The sequence below is a fragment of the Pelobates fuscus genome, chromosome 1 (assembly GCF_036172605.1).
Source record: "Pelobates fuscus isolate aPelFus1 chromosome 1, aPelFus1.pri, whole genome shotgun sequence".
In the NCBI taxonomy this organism is placed as follows: Eukaryota; Metazoa; Chordata; class Amphibia; order Anura; family Pelobatidae; genus Pelobates; species Pelobates fuscus.
Genome location: NC_086317.1, coordinates 179,867,186 through 179,887,542, shown reverse-complemented (window position 1 = coordinate 179,887,542; position 20,357 = coordinate 179,867,186). Strand labels below are relative to the sequence as shown.

Below are 20,357 nucleotides of genomic sequence, written 5' to 3'. Positions count from 1 at the left end.
TGGTTTTCGGTCAGAAAGTCTGATCACCAAAAAAAGGAATTGTGTTTGTAAAATGTCTGCCATACCCAAAATAAAAATCGCACATTTGAACAAAGAATCCTACTCCTGTATCTACACTTCTTCATTGGCAATCAAAACAGTCCAACATATTTCCTGATGCAACCAACACACTCTTTTGGTACCTTTCTACTTCCCTATATAAGAATTTACAAAAACTTTCTTCTTTTTGTAAGCAATTTTAGCCACAAATTATTGCAAAGGAACACATGCTTTTGCAACAAACTCCAACCCACAGTGTAAGGCTCCTCGCTTTAACATTTATCCATGTGTTAAAGATTTTGAGCAGATGTAATGCCACTGTATTCGCTGAGGACTTGAGTCCAACGCCATACTCTTAAATCGGCCCCAGCAACACGCTGTGATTCAGTACGAAGCCGCGATTCATGGTTTTCCACAAACTGCACTGCACGCTCCCATACTTTTTTCAGACGTTTCCTGTTAAAAAAAAAAAAAAAAAAAAGTATAATTTACATTTTAAGAAACAGATGTAGGAAGCTTTAAATGTGTGCCTTAAATTTTCCCCACCTAAAATTACTTATGAAAAAGATAATCATCAAAATACATGATTGCGCTCTGTACCAATGTTAACACGTTTTCAGAGTTTAGTATAGCAAATTGTGGAAGTTTATAAAACAGCAGCTCACCTGTCCTGGGGAGGTATTAATGTGTCTCTGACATGCACAATGCCAACATAAGGACTATCTTCAGCCCTTTGAATAAATTCTCTATAATGGGATTTCACAGCATCTTTAAGAGAAAGAGGAGGAAAAAAAAAAAAGAAAAAAGAAAAATACAGTAAGAGCAAGCTCCGTAAAAATAAACGTTTACCTTTTTAATACTTTCTCACTACTTTAAAAAAAAAGTTTTTTCCCCCATCCATTTCCCATAAGTAACTTTTTGGATTGGAATACAAACCGGTTTTAAATGGAAATGGAAAAAATAAATGTTTTAATTAAAACTACTACTCTCATGATGTTTTGCATGCTCTTAGAATGCCAAATCATCATGAAGGCTGTAGTTTTAAAACATTTGTGGATCTACCTATTGGGCATCCTTGTGCTACAGTGTCCCTAACCCTCCTAATGGTGCACATACCACCCAAAACAACAAATATAGACATTGTTAAAACATACATTTATCAGAATGACTACAAATGAAGCACTGCCAAAATTCCTCCCTTTCAATGCCACCATATAAAACTAAGCATCTTGTTTGTAAATATGTGTCAAGTGTGATATTGATGTCCTAGGCAACTGTTAGGTGATGCATTTCATGTGTTTATGAGGCATAACAGGTGACATTTAGGTTAGGCATGCTATACTGAATTACATACCAATTATTTTCTCCACCATCTCAAACATCTGCTTTTCTTCTTCTTCTAGTTTTCTCCAATGATATCTCAAAAAAACCACAACTAACCAAAGGAGGAGGATACCTGTGGAAAGCATTGATTAAAAATAAACAAACAGAACAACTCTACCCCAACAAAACATTACATTACTTAATGGAACACTATAGGGTCAGGAACAAACATGTATTATTGACCCTAGTGTTAAAATTACCATTTAGGTGGCTTGTCCCCTGTTAACCACTCTTAAAAAGGTAATAATAAAAAAATAAATAAACTTACCTTATTTTCTGCGCCGCTTAAGTTCTGCCTCCTTGCTGACATCTTCAAGTCTTATTTTTAGACAGTTGGCTAGGCGTGTGGCCAATCAGCACCTCTTAATAGAGAAGCATTGAATCAATGCAGCTCTGAGGGAAATTCTGTGTCTCCATGCAAATCATGGACACTGCAGCTCTGCCCCAGGAAGAACATCCACTAACCATCTGAGGAGTGGTCACTGGAGGTGTCCCTAAGAGGCAATGAAAGCACTGCGGTTTGTATGAAAATGCCTGCAGGGAACATTTATACTCACCAGAATAACTACATTAAAGGACCACTCTAGTGCCAGGAAAACATACTCGTTTTCCTGGCACTAGAGTGCCCTGAGGGTGCCCCCACCCTCAGGGACCCACTCCCGCCCGGCTCTGGAAAGGGTAAAGGGGTTAAAACTTACCTTTTTCCAGCGCTGGGCGGGGAGCTCTCCTCCTCCCCGTCGGCTGAATGCGCACGCGCGGCAAGAGCTGCGCGCGCATTCAGCCGGTCACATAGGAAAGCATTCATAATGCTTTCCTATGGACGCTTGCGTGCTCTCACTGTGATTTTCACAGTGAGAATCACGCAAGCGCCTCTAGCGGCTGTCAGTGAGACAGCCACTAGAGGATTTGGGGGAAGGCTTAACCCATTCACAAACATAGCAGTTTCTCTGAAACTGCTATGTTTATGAAAAAATGGGTTAACCCTAGAAGGACCTGGCACCCAGACCACTTAATTAAGCTGAAGTGGTCTGGGTGCCTAGAGTGGTCCTTAAAGCTGTAGTTGTTCTGGTGACTACAGTGCCCCTTTAAATACCGTTAAAGATGCAAAAGCAACTTATACAGACCACAGAAGAAATCAATTAGGTCTGTTGTGTAAGAGGTGTCAAACCATAAATGTGTCTTCAGACAAGGCAAAAAAAAAAAAAAAGATTGAATCCATTAAAAACCTTTCCTACAGGATTCTTTTTTATGAATTATACAATTAGTTATACAACAGATGTGCTTATTTTCAACTGAACGCATGGCCAACTTATGTGTAGCAAGGAACACAAACCAACTATTCCAGTACATTTTCAGCCTTATGTAACAAAATTATATAAATATTTATTCTAAATCTTCATATTTTGTTAATAGGCAACAAAACAGCTCAAAGTTCTAGTCTTCCTTTGCTATTTATCTTGGCATTTTAATTATTCTGATGGCAGAAAATATTATCCCAACTACTATGCTAACAGAAGAATTTGAATTCCCTTAAAATGTATAAATACCAGTTTGCACACAAAGCACACATGGTTTTGCTAATTTAGCAAGCAAAACACAAAGTCCATATACAGGGATAAATGGACATACTCTTTTTATTTATTTTTTTCAGCTTAAGATAAATAGAAAAAGCTAAAGCTCACCAAAAACAGCAAGGAACATGGTGGAAAGTACAATGCAAAATGCATTCTTTAATCTACAAAGTATTCCAAGACGAGGTCTTGACGATTCCACACAGGAGGCGTGTTCTCTTGTGGTGACGGTCTCTGTACTATCCTCACCTTTCACCCTGTGCTCAAGAAAAAAAATAATCTGTTTTTTTTCAGGGCTATTTACTAAACAGAGAATTCAAAGTGAATTTTTGAACTTAAGGCCACAGTATCTAAATGGAAAACAAAGCTTTCTTAGAGGATTTTTACAGTTGGGCCTGTTGGCAATTTTCACCTTAAATTTAAAATTCCCTATGTGTGCCTTATACAACTATACAGGACTATTCACTAAATTGAGAATCCAAAGTGAATCTCAAAATTTAAAAGTGAAACCTGCAGGGAAAATGGGACATCAAATTTTAAATTTTAACTATAAATTATCAATATTATTTACTAGACAAAAAACAATGCAATTAAATATTTTTTTAACTTCACTTAGAAAATATAATATTTATAATGTTTCCCTAGATTTTTACTTTATATGGCCGATTACCTTTATTTCCTTAACTTTTAAAACATCAGGCTCTGTCACTTACCATATCCCAAAATGTGTGTTACTTTTCAGCACCCATTCAAGAGCAGCATCAAATTTCTGAGGTGGCTGACCACTGATATTCTATGGAAACACACAGTACCATTAAAGTATATAATAAAAAATAATTAATGAAACATTTGAGTCGAGTGGAGCACAAACATTAAATCTGCACTTACAGTGACATGTGCTCTTGCTGTGATGATAGGGATGCATTTGCTGCTCAGACCTGTAGGGTTACCACAATCAAATCTACCTAACACGAGTGGAGAGTAAATAAGAAAAGGAGAAGAGTAAAATGAATCAATAATACCTTAAATGCTGCAGCCATGTAAAATACAGGTTAATCACCAATAAGTTATAAAAAAAAAAAAAAATAAATTATATATATATATACACATACATACATACATACATACATACATACATACACACACACACACACACACAATAATTAACTGTAAACATATACAGCAAAAGCAAAGTTTTAACAGCAAGAAAGAGAATATGCAAAGTATGCGCAGAACAATCCCTCTCTTTATTGTGTACCATACCTGTCCGTTACCAGCTTAATTTACCACTAACTACTTCACATGCTATGAGATTACATACATTCAGAATAACCACACAGATGTAACCTCTCTGCATTTAAATCCGACATTACATTAAATGTATCATATACGCAAACTTTGTGGATTAGCAACACCTGGCCAGCAATTTCCAGCCAACTGACTGTAATAACACTTATGGATTAATGATTGCCATAATTAGAGTCATAACAGCTAAAATTGAGGAAAGTACACATTTTATAACCATATTACTAATTACAGTGACTAACCCAGAAGAGGATTTTGGATAATGTCCGACATTTTGCATATGACATTAATTGCTCATTCATTGTTTATAAATAGGCATTATGAAACACTTCACTTGAAATTGTGACCTAGGTTAGGGCCTAAACAAGTAATTAAAAACCACTGGAATAACCACTTCAACAAATGCAATGGGGAGCTGATAAAGTAATGACTGAAATTAATTTCTTCCAGTGTTCTACCTAGTGATATTTTTTAACATTTACAAGAACATAACAGTGACTGCTATGGCATGACATTACACCTGTGCTACACTGTTCTAATATACTGTGTGGCTAACTACACAAATATTCATCTAAGGGGATAGGGACAGTGCACCCAGACCACTTCAAAGAGATGAAATGCCTGGTTGTCTATAATATCCCATTAAAAGAAGAACTTTCCCCTCAATAGGATTTAATATAATGACCCTTTCATAAAGTTTTGAAAGGAAATTGATTCTTTAGGGTAAGTATACGTTAAAAAAAAAAATATATTAAACTCATCCCTACCTTTTTGTACATGACAGGGTCCTTCATCCATATGCATACACCTGACCCAATGTTTGAGCTTGACAGTCAGTGTGATGATGTTAATGCACTGCACAGGGAGTGAAGCTCGGAAGACCACAGTGTCTATATAGAACTTTTCAAACACTTACTTACCCAAGTTGCATGCAAAAGGTAACTTGTACCATTTTTTTTTATATACATATACTTCATTTAAAACAGAATCTATTTCCTTTCAAAATTCCATTCATGCAAGGATCATTATATTAAAACGTGTTGAAGTAACCATTGGCCTTTGACTCTTTCCAGTGATGGGTGAAAACCTGCTTCACAGCATATATATGCTTGGGAGTTTTAAAGTAAAATTGTGCCTCCATATAAAAATCTTTTACTAGATGAACGGACTATACTAAATAGACATGACAGACAGGATTGCCATTTCCTTCCTTATTTATTTGATATGCACGGTTTATTTTATGCATGATATTTGCTAAACATGTAAATTTCATAGAATAAAATTTTTTTTTTATTTTTTTTAATTTATCCTTCTTACTTCAAATCTACCAGGACCAACCGCTTCTGTACGCACTTTTATAAAAAGCAAGAAAGGGGTGGAATGTTAGAGGGACACTATAGTCACCAGAACAACTACAGCTTATGGAATTTGTTTTGGTGAGTAGAATCATTACCTTCTGTAAACACTGTCTTTTCAGAGAAAATGAAGTGTTTACATTACAGCCTAGTGATAACTTGACTGGCCACTCCTCCGATGGCTGTTAGAGATCCTTCCTGGGTCATGGCTGCCTAAAATGAACCCAAACATTCAGTGTCTCCTCCCTCTGCATGCAGACACTGAACTTTTCTCATAGAGATTTATTGATTCAATTCATCTCTATGAGAAGATGCTGATTGGCCAGGGCTGTGTTTGCCCCTCATCTGCCTCTTTGTCAGTCTCAGCCAATCCTATGGATTGGATCAGGCTACCACTTCTGATGATGTCAGCAGACTGCTTGTTTTTCTGAGGCAAATAGCATGCAGAGTTACAGCTTCAGGCTTGAATACAGTAAGATTTTGCTATATTTATGGAGGCATGAGGGGCCTAGGGGTCTAGATGGTGGTTTTAACACTATAGGGTCAGGAATACATGTATGTGTTCCTGACCCTATAGTAATCCTTTAAATATTGGAGTTTAAGAGCAGTCTACCAGACAAGGTGTAAATGCGGTACAGGAGCACGTCCAACGTCTTCAAATCCCCATATGAAAACATTGTGGGAAAGGTCGAATGAGCACGTGGCACTCGCAGTGCATGTGCATTAAGTTTCCTGGAATTGAGTTTTTTAAAAAAATAGTTTTTAGCTCTAATTGCCACATGGATGGGGGTGTGAGGGATATTAGTGTATTAGCTTAGCATTCCTAACAATATAGTATTCCTTTAAACAAACACTACATGACACTTTATTATTTGTAACACTCCAGAATAGACAAAATAAGGTTTTACAAGGTTTGATGTCTTGTATGAAAGAACGGATTGTCTATTCCTTCAAGGTGCATAAATATTCCACGTTAAACGAGGCAACACACAATACAATTTGTAAGATAAAAGGTTGCTTTTCGTAATTTACAGCAAGTTTACCTTTTCTAAGCAAGTACTTTATCTGATTGCTTGTCTGTAATAGAGACCCAGTACTAATAATGTATTGAAATGCACTACCAATACTTTAAGCCATTTTATACCTACCAGCTTCCAAAGACAGAAAGTCAAACAATTCTGACAAGATTTGGAAAGTAATTTTCTTTTCATTGTCTTTGCAAAACTATGTGGGAAAACAAAACAGATTATAAATTATATTCAGTAAACACTTGTTAAAGCAAATTAATTACAAATTATACAAAATGTATTATATCAATATGAAAAGGTTTGCCATAAAAAAAAAACTAAAAAAAAAACCCACAGCAATTACATATAGCACTGTAAAAACATTGTACAATATTCATGCAGGCAGAGGGACCGCTATTCAGCTGCGACCCTGGCAGAGGTTTCCTCTTTCAAAAGATCTATAATGATGCCAGCACTCTTGTATTGATCCATGCTGATCAAAGCAGCAGTAGTGACATATTTGTAGGCAGGCAAAGTTCACTAGTGAAGTGGAGGGAAGATAAATTGGTTTTACTTGAAAGTTACAGATAGGGACACTATAGGCACCCAAACCAGTTAATCGCAGTGTACCTGCCCGTCCCTCATAGTCCTGCAATATATATATAAAAAAAAAAAAACAAAAAAAAACCACACTGCGGTTTTATAGAAAGGAGGACAAGAGGGCAATATAGTGTCAAGAACACAGATTTGTATTCCTAACACTATATAATCCATTTACGGTAATAGGGTAGTACAGCAATGGTAGCAGTTTCATTGAAGGGCAGAACAGCTTAACAAGATTAGACAAAAAAGAATTGTAGCTTCTATCATCTTATTGATTGTTTCTTTTAGGGTTTCCTCTTTCAAGAAAATAGCCATTTGTTGCAGTATATACATACAATATAAGGTGGAGTATCTTCTTGTTTAAAACGAATTTAAAACAACCTGGAGATAAAGCAAAAAGAACACATAATAGTGCAATATTGTCTAAAATCTCCTATAAACGTCAGGGAAGTATATGGAAATAAACTCACAAGGCAGGAGCCTATAAAATAAGGCTCAATCTTCCAGCGTTGTGGGATTTAGGTTCCCACTCCCTTCTTTCTACTGCCCAGAGGTGATGAATAAGGTGATGTCCTTTCACAGGTGAGTTGAAATAGTAAAAAGTGCTTTATTGAATAAAAGTGCACAATAAGTATAAAAAACACAAGACCTTACGATTAAGGGAAATCTTGTAGAGATTGTCTCTGTTAGCAAAACGCGTTTCGCCTCCTATGGAGGCTTCCTCAGTTGCTGTGGGTCCTTGCTGTAAGTTCTCTTTATATGTGGTTTCAATTTCGCGCCCTTTTTCCGGCTTGAGTGCTCGATCGCGGCATTTTTCACTTCCGCGTTCCACAGGTGGAACGCATTCGTTCAGTCATTTCCGGTTTCGGCTCTTGCGTTCCAACGGTGGAACGCATACGTTAGGATTCCGATTTCTCTGTATTGGGACGTGCTTCTGCGTTCTATTTGGTTCCATTTTCGGCTGGCAATCCGTTTTGCCCTTAATGAGTCCCATAAACGGCTGGCAGTCCATTTTGGATAATTTTTATTGTACAGATAAGTCTCTCAAAACGGAGTTTGAATGGAAAGAATAAAATATAGTAAATGTATATTCTGGATACAAAATTTATGTAAATATAATATAGAAAAACTTATAAATGACCAGGAAATATAAAATTATACACTTTAAAATTACTGTGTAGATCTGGTTAAAAAAAAAAAAAAAAAAAAGGGGGACTAAATGAATAAGACATATGGATGAAAAAGTGCTGATAGTAAGGCAAGGATAAAATGAGCTTAAGAACATTCCCAAAATAGACTTAAGATCAAAAACCTTTATATAAAAAACTTACCAAAATACCCATTCTCAACGTCCACATATCACCCAACATCAATTAGAGAGAGGTGACAGAAATACCCATTCCAAACGTCTACATACCACTCAACATCAATTAGAGAGAGACGATAGGAATACTAAATGGGAAAATAGTAGGAAGTCGCCACACACTAATAAAGCAGAGAAATATTCAGACAGAGAACAAAATAGATGGCAGCCACAGAAAAGAACCTACTATAACAAGACTGTCAGACCCCAAACAGGACATAATCGTACACCAATCCATAGGGGACACCAACGCACTAATTACGAACCCACCGAGATTACCACCAAAAATAAGGATCTTAGAAAATATAGCGATGTAGTAAAAGAAGGAACCCAAAGGAAAGAAAAAGAAAAATGTTCCAATGGAGAACCGTCTCACCAATCCCACGATAGATCCAAGGAAGAACCCTCTCACCAATCCTACGATAGATCAATTTCCCAATATAGAGAATCAAGAAGAGAGAATATTGATACATCATCCCCCCCAGATACCCCACCATCACCATCGTTTTTTCGGAGGGACTTAATACAGAACAGAAGGAAGTGGACAGACGACACACAACCATGGGAAATACAGGGGAAAAGACAACGATCAATGGAAGAAGAAGGAGACAGAGAAGAAAGAGGAAAACAACACAGAGAGAAGAGAGGCAAGACATCAATTTAGAAGGAATTTTTAACTTAACCGATAAAACCCTTACTTTAGAACAGGCAAACATTTTTAATAAAGGTCTTAAATTCGCCCCCACAGCCGATTTTAATTCTTTCGATTTTTTTGTTGACATGAATTTGTTTAAAAGAAAATTATGCCTTAAAAAATTTTTTTATAACAAAGAAAATAACGTGCAAGAAGAACAAAATGATGGATACATTCACACATCACTCAAAGCTAAATCCCAGTTCTTTCCAAGACATCTGATTTCAGATGCAATCCAAACCTTTGAAACAATGGTAATGAAGGATGTAGAGAAATTTGGAAAAATCAACAAATATAAACACAATTTATCGATAAAGGGAAAAAAAGCTTTAAAAGAAATTAAAAATAATGACCAATTAGTGATCAAACCTGCTGACAAGGGGGGAGGGACGGTAATTCTGGATAAAGATTCATACATAAAAGAAGCAGACAGAATACTTTCAGATTCCTCGACCTATCAGAAATTAACATATAACCCTACGAATGAAACCATAAAAATCTTTAAGCAGTATGTGGACAAAGGAAAAAACTTAGGAATCCTTACAGACAAAGAGGCAGACTATCTGTGGATAGACAACCCCAAAATACCGGTCTTTTATCTATTACCTAAAATTCATAAAGACGTAACCAACCCCCCAGGAAGACCAATTATATCTGGCATAGATTCAATCTCTACTAGAATTTCCGAGTATATTGATACCATCCTCCAGCCAATTGTCAGAAAAAATCCCACATATCTTAAGGATACTATTCATGTCCTACAGATTTTAGAAAAAATAAAATGGATAGAGGGCAACAGATTAGTCACATGCGATGTAACTGCGCTATATAGTATCATACCCCATAATATAGGAATAGCAGCAGTGAAACATTTTTTAGAAAAATCCGATTTTAAATACAGTATATCTTGGAAGGAATCTCACTAATTTTAACCCACAATTATTTTTGGTTTGAGAATACTTTTTACCTACAAATCTGTGGAACGGCAATGGGCACCAAATTCGCCCCAAGCTATGCCAACCTATTTATGGCATTTTGGGAAGAAGCATTTGTACTCCAAGGACATCCATGGGGGGCGAGTTTGGTGTCCTATTGCCGTTTCATAGATGATATCTTTTTTATATGGACTGGCACTTTAGAGGCTCTACAAGAATTCATTTTATATCTTAATACTAACAACTATGGAATCAATTTAACTAGCACTTATAGCGAACATAATATTAATTTTTTGGACCTTGATATCAGGATCCAAGATGCCATGATAGTTACCAAAAACTATTTTAAACCAGTGGATGCCAATAGTTATATCGACACCAATAGCTGTCATCATAAACCCTGGCTAAGTAACGCCCCTAGGAGCCAATTTTTAAGGATTCGCCGCAACTGTAAATTAAACAGTGATTATCTAGAGCAAGCCCAGTACATCAAACAGCAATTTATGGAAAAGGGATATAACGAAACATCTTTGAATCAAGACTTAGAAGATGTAGGCAAATTAAAAAGAAGCCAACTTATTCAATACAAACCAAAGAAAATACAAACCAACACTAATGAAGTTCCTTTCATTTGTAACTTTAACGGACACAACAAACGTATACATAAGACCATAAATAAACATTGGCACCTATTAAAAGACGACCCAATTTTATATAAAATTTTACCTTCAAAACCTAGGATCACATACAGAGGAGCAAAAAATTTTAAAAATATACTAGTTAAGAGTCACCTAAAACCCACAAAACCTAAACATTTTATTCAGGATCTTAAAGGATTCTATGGTTGTGGCACATGTCTCCCATGCAGAACAACTAAACAGACAAAAAGACATCTAGAAAATTTGGAGAGTATTATTCAGAAACCGTACACTATAAAAGACCATCTCACGTGCCACTCCAAGGGCATTTTATATCTTCTAAAATGCCCTTGTAATCTGCTCTATGTAGGGAGAACCATTAGACCTCTCAAAGTTAGAATCGCCGAACACATTCGGAACATTAAAAATGGCTTGGAAACCCATAGTGTGTCGCAGCATTTTAAAGAAACTCATAATCAAAACCCAGAGAATTTATTTTTCTGTGCGATTAAGGAAGTGAAACGAGACTGGAGAGGGGGTAATTATATTAAAACATTAGGGAAAGAAGAAATGAAATTTATATATACTTTTAAAACCCTTATCCCCCATGGCCTCAATTTAGATTTTGAGGTTTGCCACTTTTAAATATCCAATTCCTTTCAAAGCAAGTTTTTTATATAAAGGTTTTTGATCTTAAGTCTATTTTGGGAATGTTCTTAAGCTCATTTTATCCTTGCCTTACTATCAGCACTTTTTCATCCATATGTCTTATTCATTTAGTCCCCCTTTTTTTTTTTTTTTTTTTTAACCAGATCTACACAGTAATTTTAAAGTGTATAATTTTATATTTCCTGGTCATTTATAAGTTTTTCTATATTATATTTACATAAATTTTGTATCCAGAATATACATTTACTATATTTTATTCTTTCCATTCAAACTCCGTTTTGAGAGACTTATCTGTACAATAAAAATTATCCAAAATGGACTGCCAGCCGTTTATGGGACTCATTAAGGGCAAAACGGATTGCCAGCCGAAAATGGAACCAAATAGAACGCAGAAGCACGTCCCAATACAGAGAAATCGGAATCCTAACGTATGCGTTCCACCGTTGGAACGCAAGAGCCGAAACCGGAAATGACTGAACGAATGCGTTCCACCTGTGGAACGCGGAAGTGAAAAATGCCGCGATCGAGCACTCAAGCCGGAAAAAGGGCGCGAAATTGAAACCACATATAAAGAGAACTTACAGCAAGGACCCACAGCAACTGAGGAAGCCTCCATAGGAGGCGAAACGCGTTTTGCTAACAGAGACAATCTCTACAAGATTTCCCTTAATCGTAAGGTCTTGTGTTTTTTATACTTATTGTGCACTTTTATTCAATAAAGCACTTTTTACTATTTCAACTCACCTGTGAAAGGACATCACCTTATTCATCACCTCTGGGCAGTAGAAAGAAGGGAGTGGGAACCTAAATCCCACAACGCTGGAAGATTGAGCCTTATTTTATAGGCTCCTGCCTTGTGAGTTTATTTCCATATACTTCCCTGACGTTTATAGGAGATTTTAGACAATATTGCACTATTATGTGTTCTTTTTGCTTTATCTCCAGGTTGTTTTAAATTCGTTTTAAACAAGAAGATACTCCACCTTATATTGTATGTATATTCTGTTTGTTGTGAGGGCGAAGGGTACTCACTAAGGTGTATGAGAATCTCTTGGTTTATTTCAGCATATGTGTGTTCCACTGGTAATACTGTATTTCTTTTAATTTGTTGCAGTATAGCTCTTCCATAACAATCTTGTAACAGGAACATGTGACGAAGTGCCCTTCTCCATTTGTTCTTGGAGAAGACTCATGGCTAGCCTTTTGCCCTGTGATTATGGCATTTGTGACTTGTTGGATTTTGGGACACTTTTTCTGCCCCTTTAAGTCCATGGGAAAATGTGCCTCTTTCCCTCCCCCTTTTTCCTGTTCATTGTTCTCCAGCAGGGCGTTGTCCCAGGGACACTGCTAGACCAGTTAAAACTGGCTGCTTTATCCCTCCTCAATCTCTCATCAGCCCTTGCTATTGTTTAACCCCATGGCGATCCAACTGTATTTGTGAGATCTGAGCGCTTTTCGGACATATTGAGCTCTCAGATCCAAGCTATCTGGGGGATATGTTGGACATATAGGTCAAACATTGTATTGTAAGAGTTATGTATTTGTATGTGTTTTTTGTAACAGTAACTTGTAACTTACCACAGCCACTTAAACCAATTATCTCCAGGATAGAGGAGAAGATAGACAAGCCGCACAGCCTAAATCTGTGGAACTGTTTTGGGCATGAAAGCCATGCTTGCGGTCGGTCAATGTGACTTCCACAAAACTTTTGAACCCCTGCTCTGATCTGGGTGATTTTTGGATATGTTGTTCACCCAGATCATGGCTATATGTGGTGTTTTGGGGTGTTTTCTGTGTTTTGTGAAAAATGTGTGTTTTCTGCCTGTGGGTAATTGAGTTAGTACATTGTGTTTGTTAATTGTATCACAGGCAGAGGGGAGGGTTTGTGTACATTATCTGTGAGTGCCTAACTGTACAAGAGTGTTTTGATTGGCTTTGTAACTTTGTGTCCTGTATACCACAAGGTCCACATGGGTGGTAACCTTGTGGGAAAACTTGTATAAAAGAGACAATAAACCCTCAGTTCATTCTGTTCCTGTTTGACCCTCAACACGTAGTCTTGTCTCGTGTTTGGATGGGAACTGCTATAAATCACACTGGGGATTGCTATATTTTGCATACTCCCTTGATACTCCCTTTTGCATACTCACTTAGCTCTTTTAAGAGCTGTTCCTGATACGCTCTCCTGGAGGAGAGGTCTTTTCCACACGGTCCAGGAGGACAGAAGCTGATCCAGGGTGGAAGGAAGATGGCGAGACTCCAGTTAAGCTACGGCGGTTGTGGAGTCTGTGGTGGTTGTGGTGTCCGGTGCGGTGCTTGTGGTCCTCGGCGCAAGCTAGGAAGCGTCCATTAATGGAAGGTACTCGGTCGGAGTACAAGTGATCCGTTACAGAACATTACCAGAGGTGGGAAATTGTATGGTATGAGTTCACCCTGTGCACTTATTTCTGAAGCAGCTTTTGCAAATTAAAAATGAGCTATCTGCAGGGAGACAAGAAATCCCTGTCTCAACCTACAAATAAAGAACTTTTATGGTGCCAGAATATTCTTTGAAGGGACACTACACGGCTCAAATAAAACAAAACACATCATGGTTTAATAGATAATAACCTGAATTTAAAAAAAATTATAATTAAACATGCCAGCATTTTAATTCTCCAGTTCTAACCCCACCCATACTTTCTGTGGCTGTCCAATCATAGGTTTCCCAGTACAGTTCAATAGGAAGGCTTTGCAAGACGGAGATCTGGGAAATTATTACCTGCACTAAACTAAACAACCAGCTAACCCCAGCAGTGGGTTGTAACTAGGTTTATTTATAAAAGGGTCAGCTCAGTTAGGATTAATTCATTTTGGTGAGTATACATTTTGATATTTTTTTGTAAGCTGCAGATAGAAAACTATTAAAGCAGGGTTCTCATCAACCTATTGTTAAATTTCGCCCTTTATAATATTGGTGCTGTCTAAATGTTAATAATAACACTAATGAAGTCCAGTTATATCATATTGAAGAGGAGAAAAAAAAATGGAGTAAAAAACAAGTGCAAGCCTAGTACTGCAAATTTGGATTCACAAAATTAAATCTTACCTGGTCATCTTTGCCTTCACAGTCAAAAGAAAGCTGATTAACTAAAAAATAAAATAAAAAAAAGTAAGTAACCAGTAAGATAAAGGTGAATTTAAATCTTGCTAAAATTTAGTGGAGGGCAGGAGTACTATTAAAATGGAATAGGTAAACATTACCCTTTCCGCAAAACAGCACAGCAATGTTTTAAAGGAACAATATAGTATTCCTGAAACTATAGTTTGGAAACTGCCATTTAGGTGGTGGTTACCCCTTGCTCCCCGCTAAAAAGGTATAAAACTCACTTTTTATCGAGAGTTGCATGGGTCCTGCCACGCTCTGCCTCCTTGGCTTAAATCATCAGAAATAAGAGATTTCAGCCATTACAATACTTTCCCATAGGAAAGTATTGGGAGGGTACTGCGCGGCAAAACACAATACTGCACCAATCAGAATCTCCTCACAGAGATTAATTGAAACAATTCATCTCTATGGGGAACGTTCAGCACTTCCATGCAGCACGTTGAGACTCTGAATGTCAGTGCTGTACATTGTGAAGGAACACAGCTAGTGGTAGTCTGAGTGACTGCCACTAAAGGAGGTACTAGGTATAAATGTAAACACTGCCTTTTCAATGAAAAGGCAGTGTTTACATTAAGAAGCCTGCAGGGACAGGCTTTAGACACCAGAACCACAGTAAGCTCTAGTTCTGGCGACTATAGTGTCCCTTTAACTTGAAAGTTAAAATGTGAGGGCCACTGCACTCAGACCACTTCATTGAGACGAAGTGGTCTGGGTGACTTCAGTGGTCTTTTAAAAAGTGTCTTCAACTGTAACTCCCATGATTTTCACACAGACAAAGAGTGTTGGGAATTAAAATTCACATTGTTTTCAGAACAAGATGTTTCATTATATTGTAAAGTGCTACAGAATCTATTGGCGCTATATAAATGGCAATAATAAATAAATAATAATTAACCCCTTAAGGACCAAACTTCTGGAATAAAAGGGAATCATGACATGTCACACATGTCATGTGTCCTTAAGGCATTAAAGACAACTGGGCATAACAACCACCAATCTTCGACAAGGCACATTGAAGGTAGGTGTACCCCAAGGACCCTGGAAGAGACACCACATGGCAAAATGCACATCAAGACTTATATTTTGAGTAAGGGTTTCAACATGAGGGATGATTATGCTTTTTGACATGTTCTATTAGGACAAATAAAACCCCACACTATTTTTATATATCACTATATTTTCTGGCTTTCATTGTTTTTGTGCTTAAGAGGTATAATCACTGGGGGTTTATGAGGGGTGCCCTCAAAGCCATAATTTAGGGCCTCCCTTCCCCCACGATAATGTCGTTGATGTACTGTAATTTGGATTGAGATTTAAACTCAATTGATTTTATGTTCTTAACTAGTAAGCTGCGGATGCTGGTTGGACATTCAGGGGATATAACTATATTAGCATGCAATGTACTTTAAAAATGTAAAAAAAAAAAATTCTACTTGGCTACTGTATCCACATTAAACATAGCTCTAGCAACATTGTTTCGTCTTCACTTTGTGACTATGCTCAGAGCTTAAAATCATTGTGATTTTATAATATATAGTTTTTGTTTTGATATTGTGGCTATTTGCATTTAGAGGTTTTTATTTAGGTACATATACGAGTGAATGCAATTACAGAATTTTAATTTTCATACGATGTTTGTTTTTAGGATGTTTTCCTAATAAAAGTTATTTGTTTATTGTGTTTATTCCATTTTGTTAATACTGGTGAGTGGTTATGGCAATCCCTCTCAAACCCTTTAACCCCTTGGTGACCAGATGGCTTTTCAATTTTCTTACCGTTAAGGACCAGGGCTCTTTTTACATTTCTGCGGTGTTTGTGTTTAGCTGTAATTTTCCTCTTACTCATTTACTGTACCCACACATTATATACCATTTTTTACGCCATTATATGGTCTTTCTAAAGATACCATTATTTTCATCATATAACTTACTATAATGTTTTTAAAAAAAAAAAAAAAAATTTATAAAATCTGAGAAAAATAAATAACTTTGACCCCCAAAATCTGTTACGCACCTACAATCGCCAAAAAACACTCATGCTAAATAGTTTCTAAATTTTGTCGTGAGTTTAGAAATACCCGCCTGGTTGCAAGTGCGAGTCGTTGTAAAACATGTAGGTAGCTAAATGAGTACCACCTGTATACTACTTTCAGACATTTGCCCAATTTGAAAATAGCGTTATTTCATGAATGTAGAGGAGTGGGAGGAACGGTATTACTGCCTAATCACTCAAGTGACGTCATTACGATAAAAGTTAATCAGTAATATTAATGCAGAAGTACTTTCGGAGCGCCTTATGGCGCGAAATTTTATTTCCGGACGCTACAGGATTTAAAGGCCAAGCCAGGATGAACTTATTATGCACTTTGAAGAAGACAGAAACAGGTTAAAATGCGTTGTGCCATTATATGGACTGTATCTTGCTGCTATTTGAGCTTTTTTTTTTTTTTTTTTAATATTTTTGTGTGAATTAAATCTCTTTTTTGTAAATTCTTTATATGTATCTTTTCAATTTTTTATAACCAAGGGTGGGGTTACAGAACAAAGAAGAAGTGTTAGGGGGTACGTTCACATATGACAGTTTACAGATAGGGTATCGTTAAGTACATCTGCACGTGTTGATACAATCAGGTTTGTGAACAGGTAATGAGTGGCACTAGTTTTCCTGGCACTAAGTCCCCCCCACTGGTCTCTAGGTCCCCCCCACCCTCTTGGCCCCCCTCCCGCCGTGCTCTTGACGGTGGAAGGGGTTAATCCCTTACCTTTTTCTCCCGCCGGGCTCCCTCGGCGTGGGGAACTCTCCTCCTTTTCGCCAGGATCGTCTGAATGCGCATGCAGGGCAGGAGCCACGCGCGCATTCAGCCAGTCTCATAGGAAAGCATTCTCAATGTTTTCCTATGGATGCTGGCATCTTGTCACTGTGAAAATCACAGTAAGAAGTGCGGAAGCGCCTCTAGCGGCTGTCATTGAGACAGCCGCTAGAGGCTGGATTAACCCATAGGTAAACATCAAAACAGCAAAAAGGGTTAAACCTAGATGGACCTGGCACCCAGACCACTTCATTAAGCTGAAGTGGTCTGGGTGCCTATAGTGGTCCTTTAGACTACAGTTGTTCTTGTAACCAAAGTGCCCCTTTAAACAAAAAAAGCTTCATCCATTATAACCACTTACTGCCTCTCTCTGTATTATTGTAGATGTATTTAGGTTATTGCTCGATTAAGGTTATCTACTGTCCATGCAATGGACAACTGCTTAGGTGTTTTGAGTGTTCCATTAAGAGTTGTGCTAGGGATCATTTAAAAAAAAAAAAAAAAATCATGCTTTGAAGGGGATAACTTTAGTATCAGACCTATTCCATTATTGTAAACACTGCTCTCAAATTCCGAGTGGCCAAAGTGACTTACTTTTGCTCTCCTGCGGTGCGTTCAGCATCCCACTCTTTACAACCAGCATCCCAATGAAGACTAACACCAGCACTACTGACAGACCCCACAGTAGTCTTGACAGATAATACTCAAGGTTACGGGTCCAACTTGGTTTCCTTTGTCTCACAGAGCCACCATCCCTGGCAGACACAGAGGGTTCTTCCCTTCTCGCTGCTAGAGAGTCGTATGTTCTATAGTTATCGAACTGGTAGGGGATTCTGTACGAAGCTCTGTTTTCCTCCACCAATCTCCCCCTGCTCCCATAGTCCGCACCCCTCAGACTGTCTGCTCCATACTGGGGGGCTCTCTGTGGGCCGTGATCCCGGCTGGTGGCTCCCACACTCCTCCTGAGGGGCTGAGTATTCGGGGGCCCACTCCTCGCTGCCCCCACCACCTCCCTGGGAGCCGCACTTGGCCCCCAGGACCGACGTTGAACTGCCCTCCTAGTGTGCCCTGCCCCTCCTGCAAGCAAACTAGATCCGTGTGCATTCCGATAGTCTCCATTATCGATTAGAATCTCATCGTAAACCTCGTCCTCGTCGTCCTCCTGGTAATGGCCATTGTCATGGTCTGCTCCCACAGCTCCGTTCCCATTGCTCCCACCGCCATTAGTTGACCGTCTGTACGTGGACTCGATGCGCAGCTGGTGCAGCTTCCTTTTGAGTACATCTCTGGTGGTGTCGGTGATCGGTCCCGGTGTGAAGCCAAGGGCCGTCAATTCCCACCTTAGCCTGTCGTCCGACATGTTGTTTACTGACCTGACGTAACTTCCGAGAATCTTGGGCGGCGCCATGTTGGAGGGGGAGGGAGTGGTAACAGACTGCGGCCATAATAAGAGGGGAATATGGGAGGAGCGCTGGAAAGGATACTAGTCTATGATATTGGTTTAATTCAGTGGTTCCCAACCTTTTTTCCCTAGAGTACCCCTTGGCAGCCCATTTACATACATAGTATAGTGCCCATTATATTAGCAAAATATTTTTAAATATTATAGTTGCAGTTATTTCAAATGTATATGCTTTTCTCTGTCCCATCTCCCTTTTTTCTCTGTTCCAGGCTCCTCACAGTGCAGATACACACATATGGATACACAAACACACAGACTGAGACACGTGCAGATACACAGATACAAATTCTGACACACATGCAGACACACAGATACAAACAATGACACACTCATACAGATACATAATATACAGATACGCACACTGACACACATGCAGATACATGGCCACAGATACAAGCACTGAGATACACATGCAAATGAAGAGACACACATACAGTTGCACAGACACAATGACACTCATACACGTACCTACAGAGAAAACACTGACACACATAGATACAGACACACAGACTGACACATGATGTACAGACAGGCAAAAACATTGACACACATACAGTTGCAGACACACTGATGCACATACTGGCATACATGCAGATACACACACTGACATACATAAAGTTGCAAGGACATACGTATACACACACTAACACATATACAAATGTAAAGACACACAGGTACAAACACTGCCACACATCAGACAAACAGATGGCAACACTAATATACATACAGTTGAACAGACATACTGATAAACACACTGCCACACATGCAGATACACAGATACAAACACTGCCACACATATACAAACAGATACAGACACTCAGATAAACATACAGATATAAACATTGATACACATACAGATGTACAGACACACACACACTGCCACACATGCATATACATAGACACACAGATACAATCATTGACACATACATACACAGTTACACATGTAAATACACAGACACACATACTGACACACATGCAGATAAACGGGCACACAGATATACAGATACACATACAGATAAACAGACATACAGATACACACACACATACAGATACAGACACATAGATACACTCATATGCATACAGATACAATGACATACACAGATGGCAGGGCCGGCCCAAGACATTTTTCTGCCTGGCTCCCCCAAAACAACGCCACCAAAACACGCCCACATTCATTATGTTGTATTATGATAAAACCAAAATGAAATACATTCCAGTAACATATTTAGATAATTGCACACTAAATTAAACGTAACAACATATACGCTTCTGCAGTGGTAATAAAATATTAGCTAAGTACAATATACGTCAATCACTAACAATAACAAACCAAAAAAGAGTAAGTTAAGTTGTCATGTGGGATGTATGCAATTAGT

General features: G+C 38.1%; 1 protein-coding gene across 1 annotated transcript; it reads right to left on the bottom strand.

Annotated features, from left to right (window-relative positions):
• Window positions 1-323: 323 nt before the first annotated feature.
• On the bottom strand, window positions 324-18,910 carry LEMD2 (LEM domain nuclear envelope protein 2). Its single transcript, XM_063453109.1, has 9 exons — window positions 18,114-18,910; window positions 14,651-14,691; window positions 6,802-6,877; window positions 3,882-3,958; window positions 3,707-3,786; window positions 3,105-3,250; window positions 1,394-1,495; window positions 705-807; window positions 324-495 (listed from the first exon to the last, which is right to left on the bottom strand). The coding sequence occupies exons 1-9, from the start codon at window positions 18,877-18,879 to the stop codon at window positions 330-332; spliced, it is 1,557 nt and encodes a 518-aa protein (XP_063309179.1). The 5' UTR covers window positions 18,880-18,910; the 3' UTR covers window positions 324-329.
• Window positions 18,911-20,357: the final 1,447 nt, after the last annotated feature.

Excerpts from the sequence above, each read along its gene's own strand:
- LEMD2 (XM_063453109.1), bottom strand. The coding sequence starts at position 18,879 with ATGTCGGACGACAGGCTAAGGTGGGAATTGACGGCCCTTGGCTTCACA. Across the intron at positions 6,878-14,650 it reads GTGAAGGCAAAGATGACCAG|TTTTGCAAAGACAATGAAAA; the intron begins GTAAGATTTAAT and ends TTTCCCACATAG. Across the intron at positions 496-704 it reads TTAATACCTCCCCAGGACAG|GAAACGTCTGAAAAAAGTAT; the intron begins GTGAGCTGCTGT and ends TTTTTTTAACAG.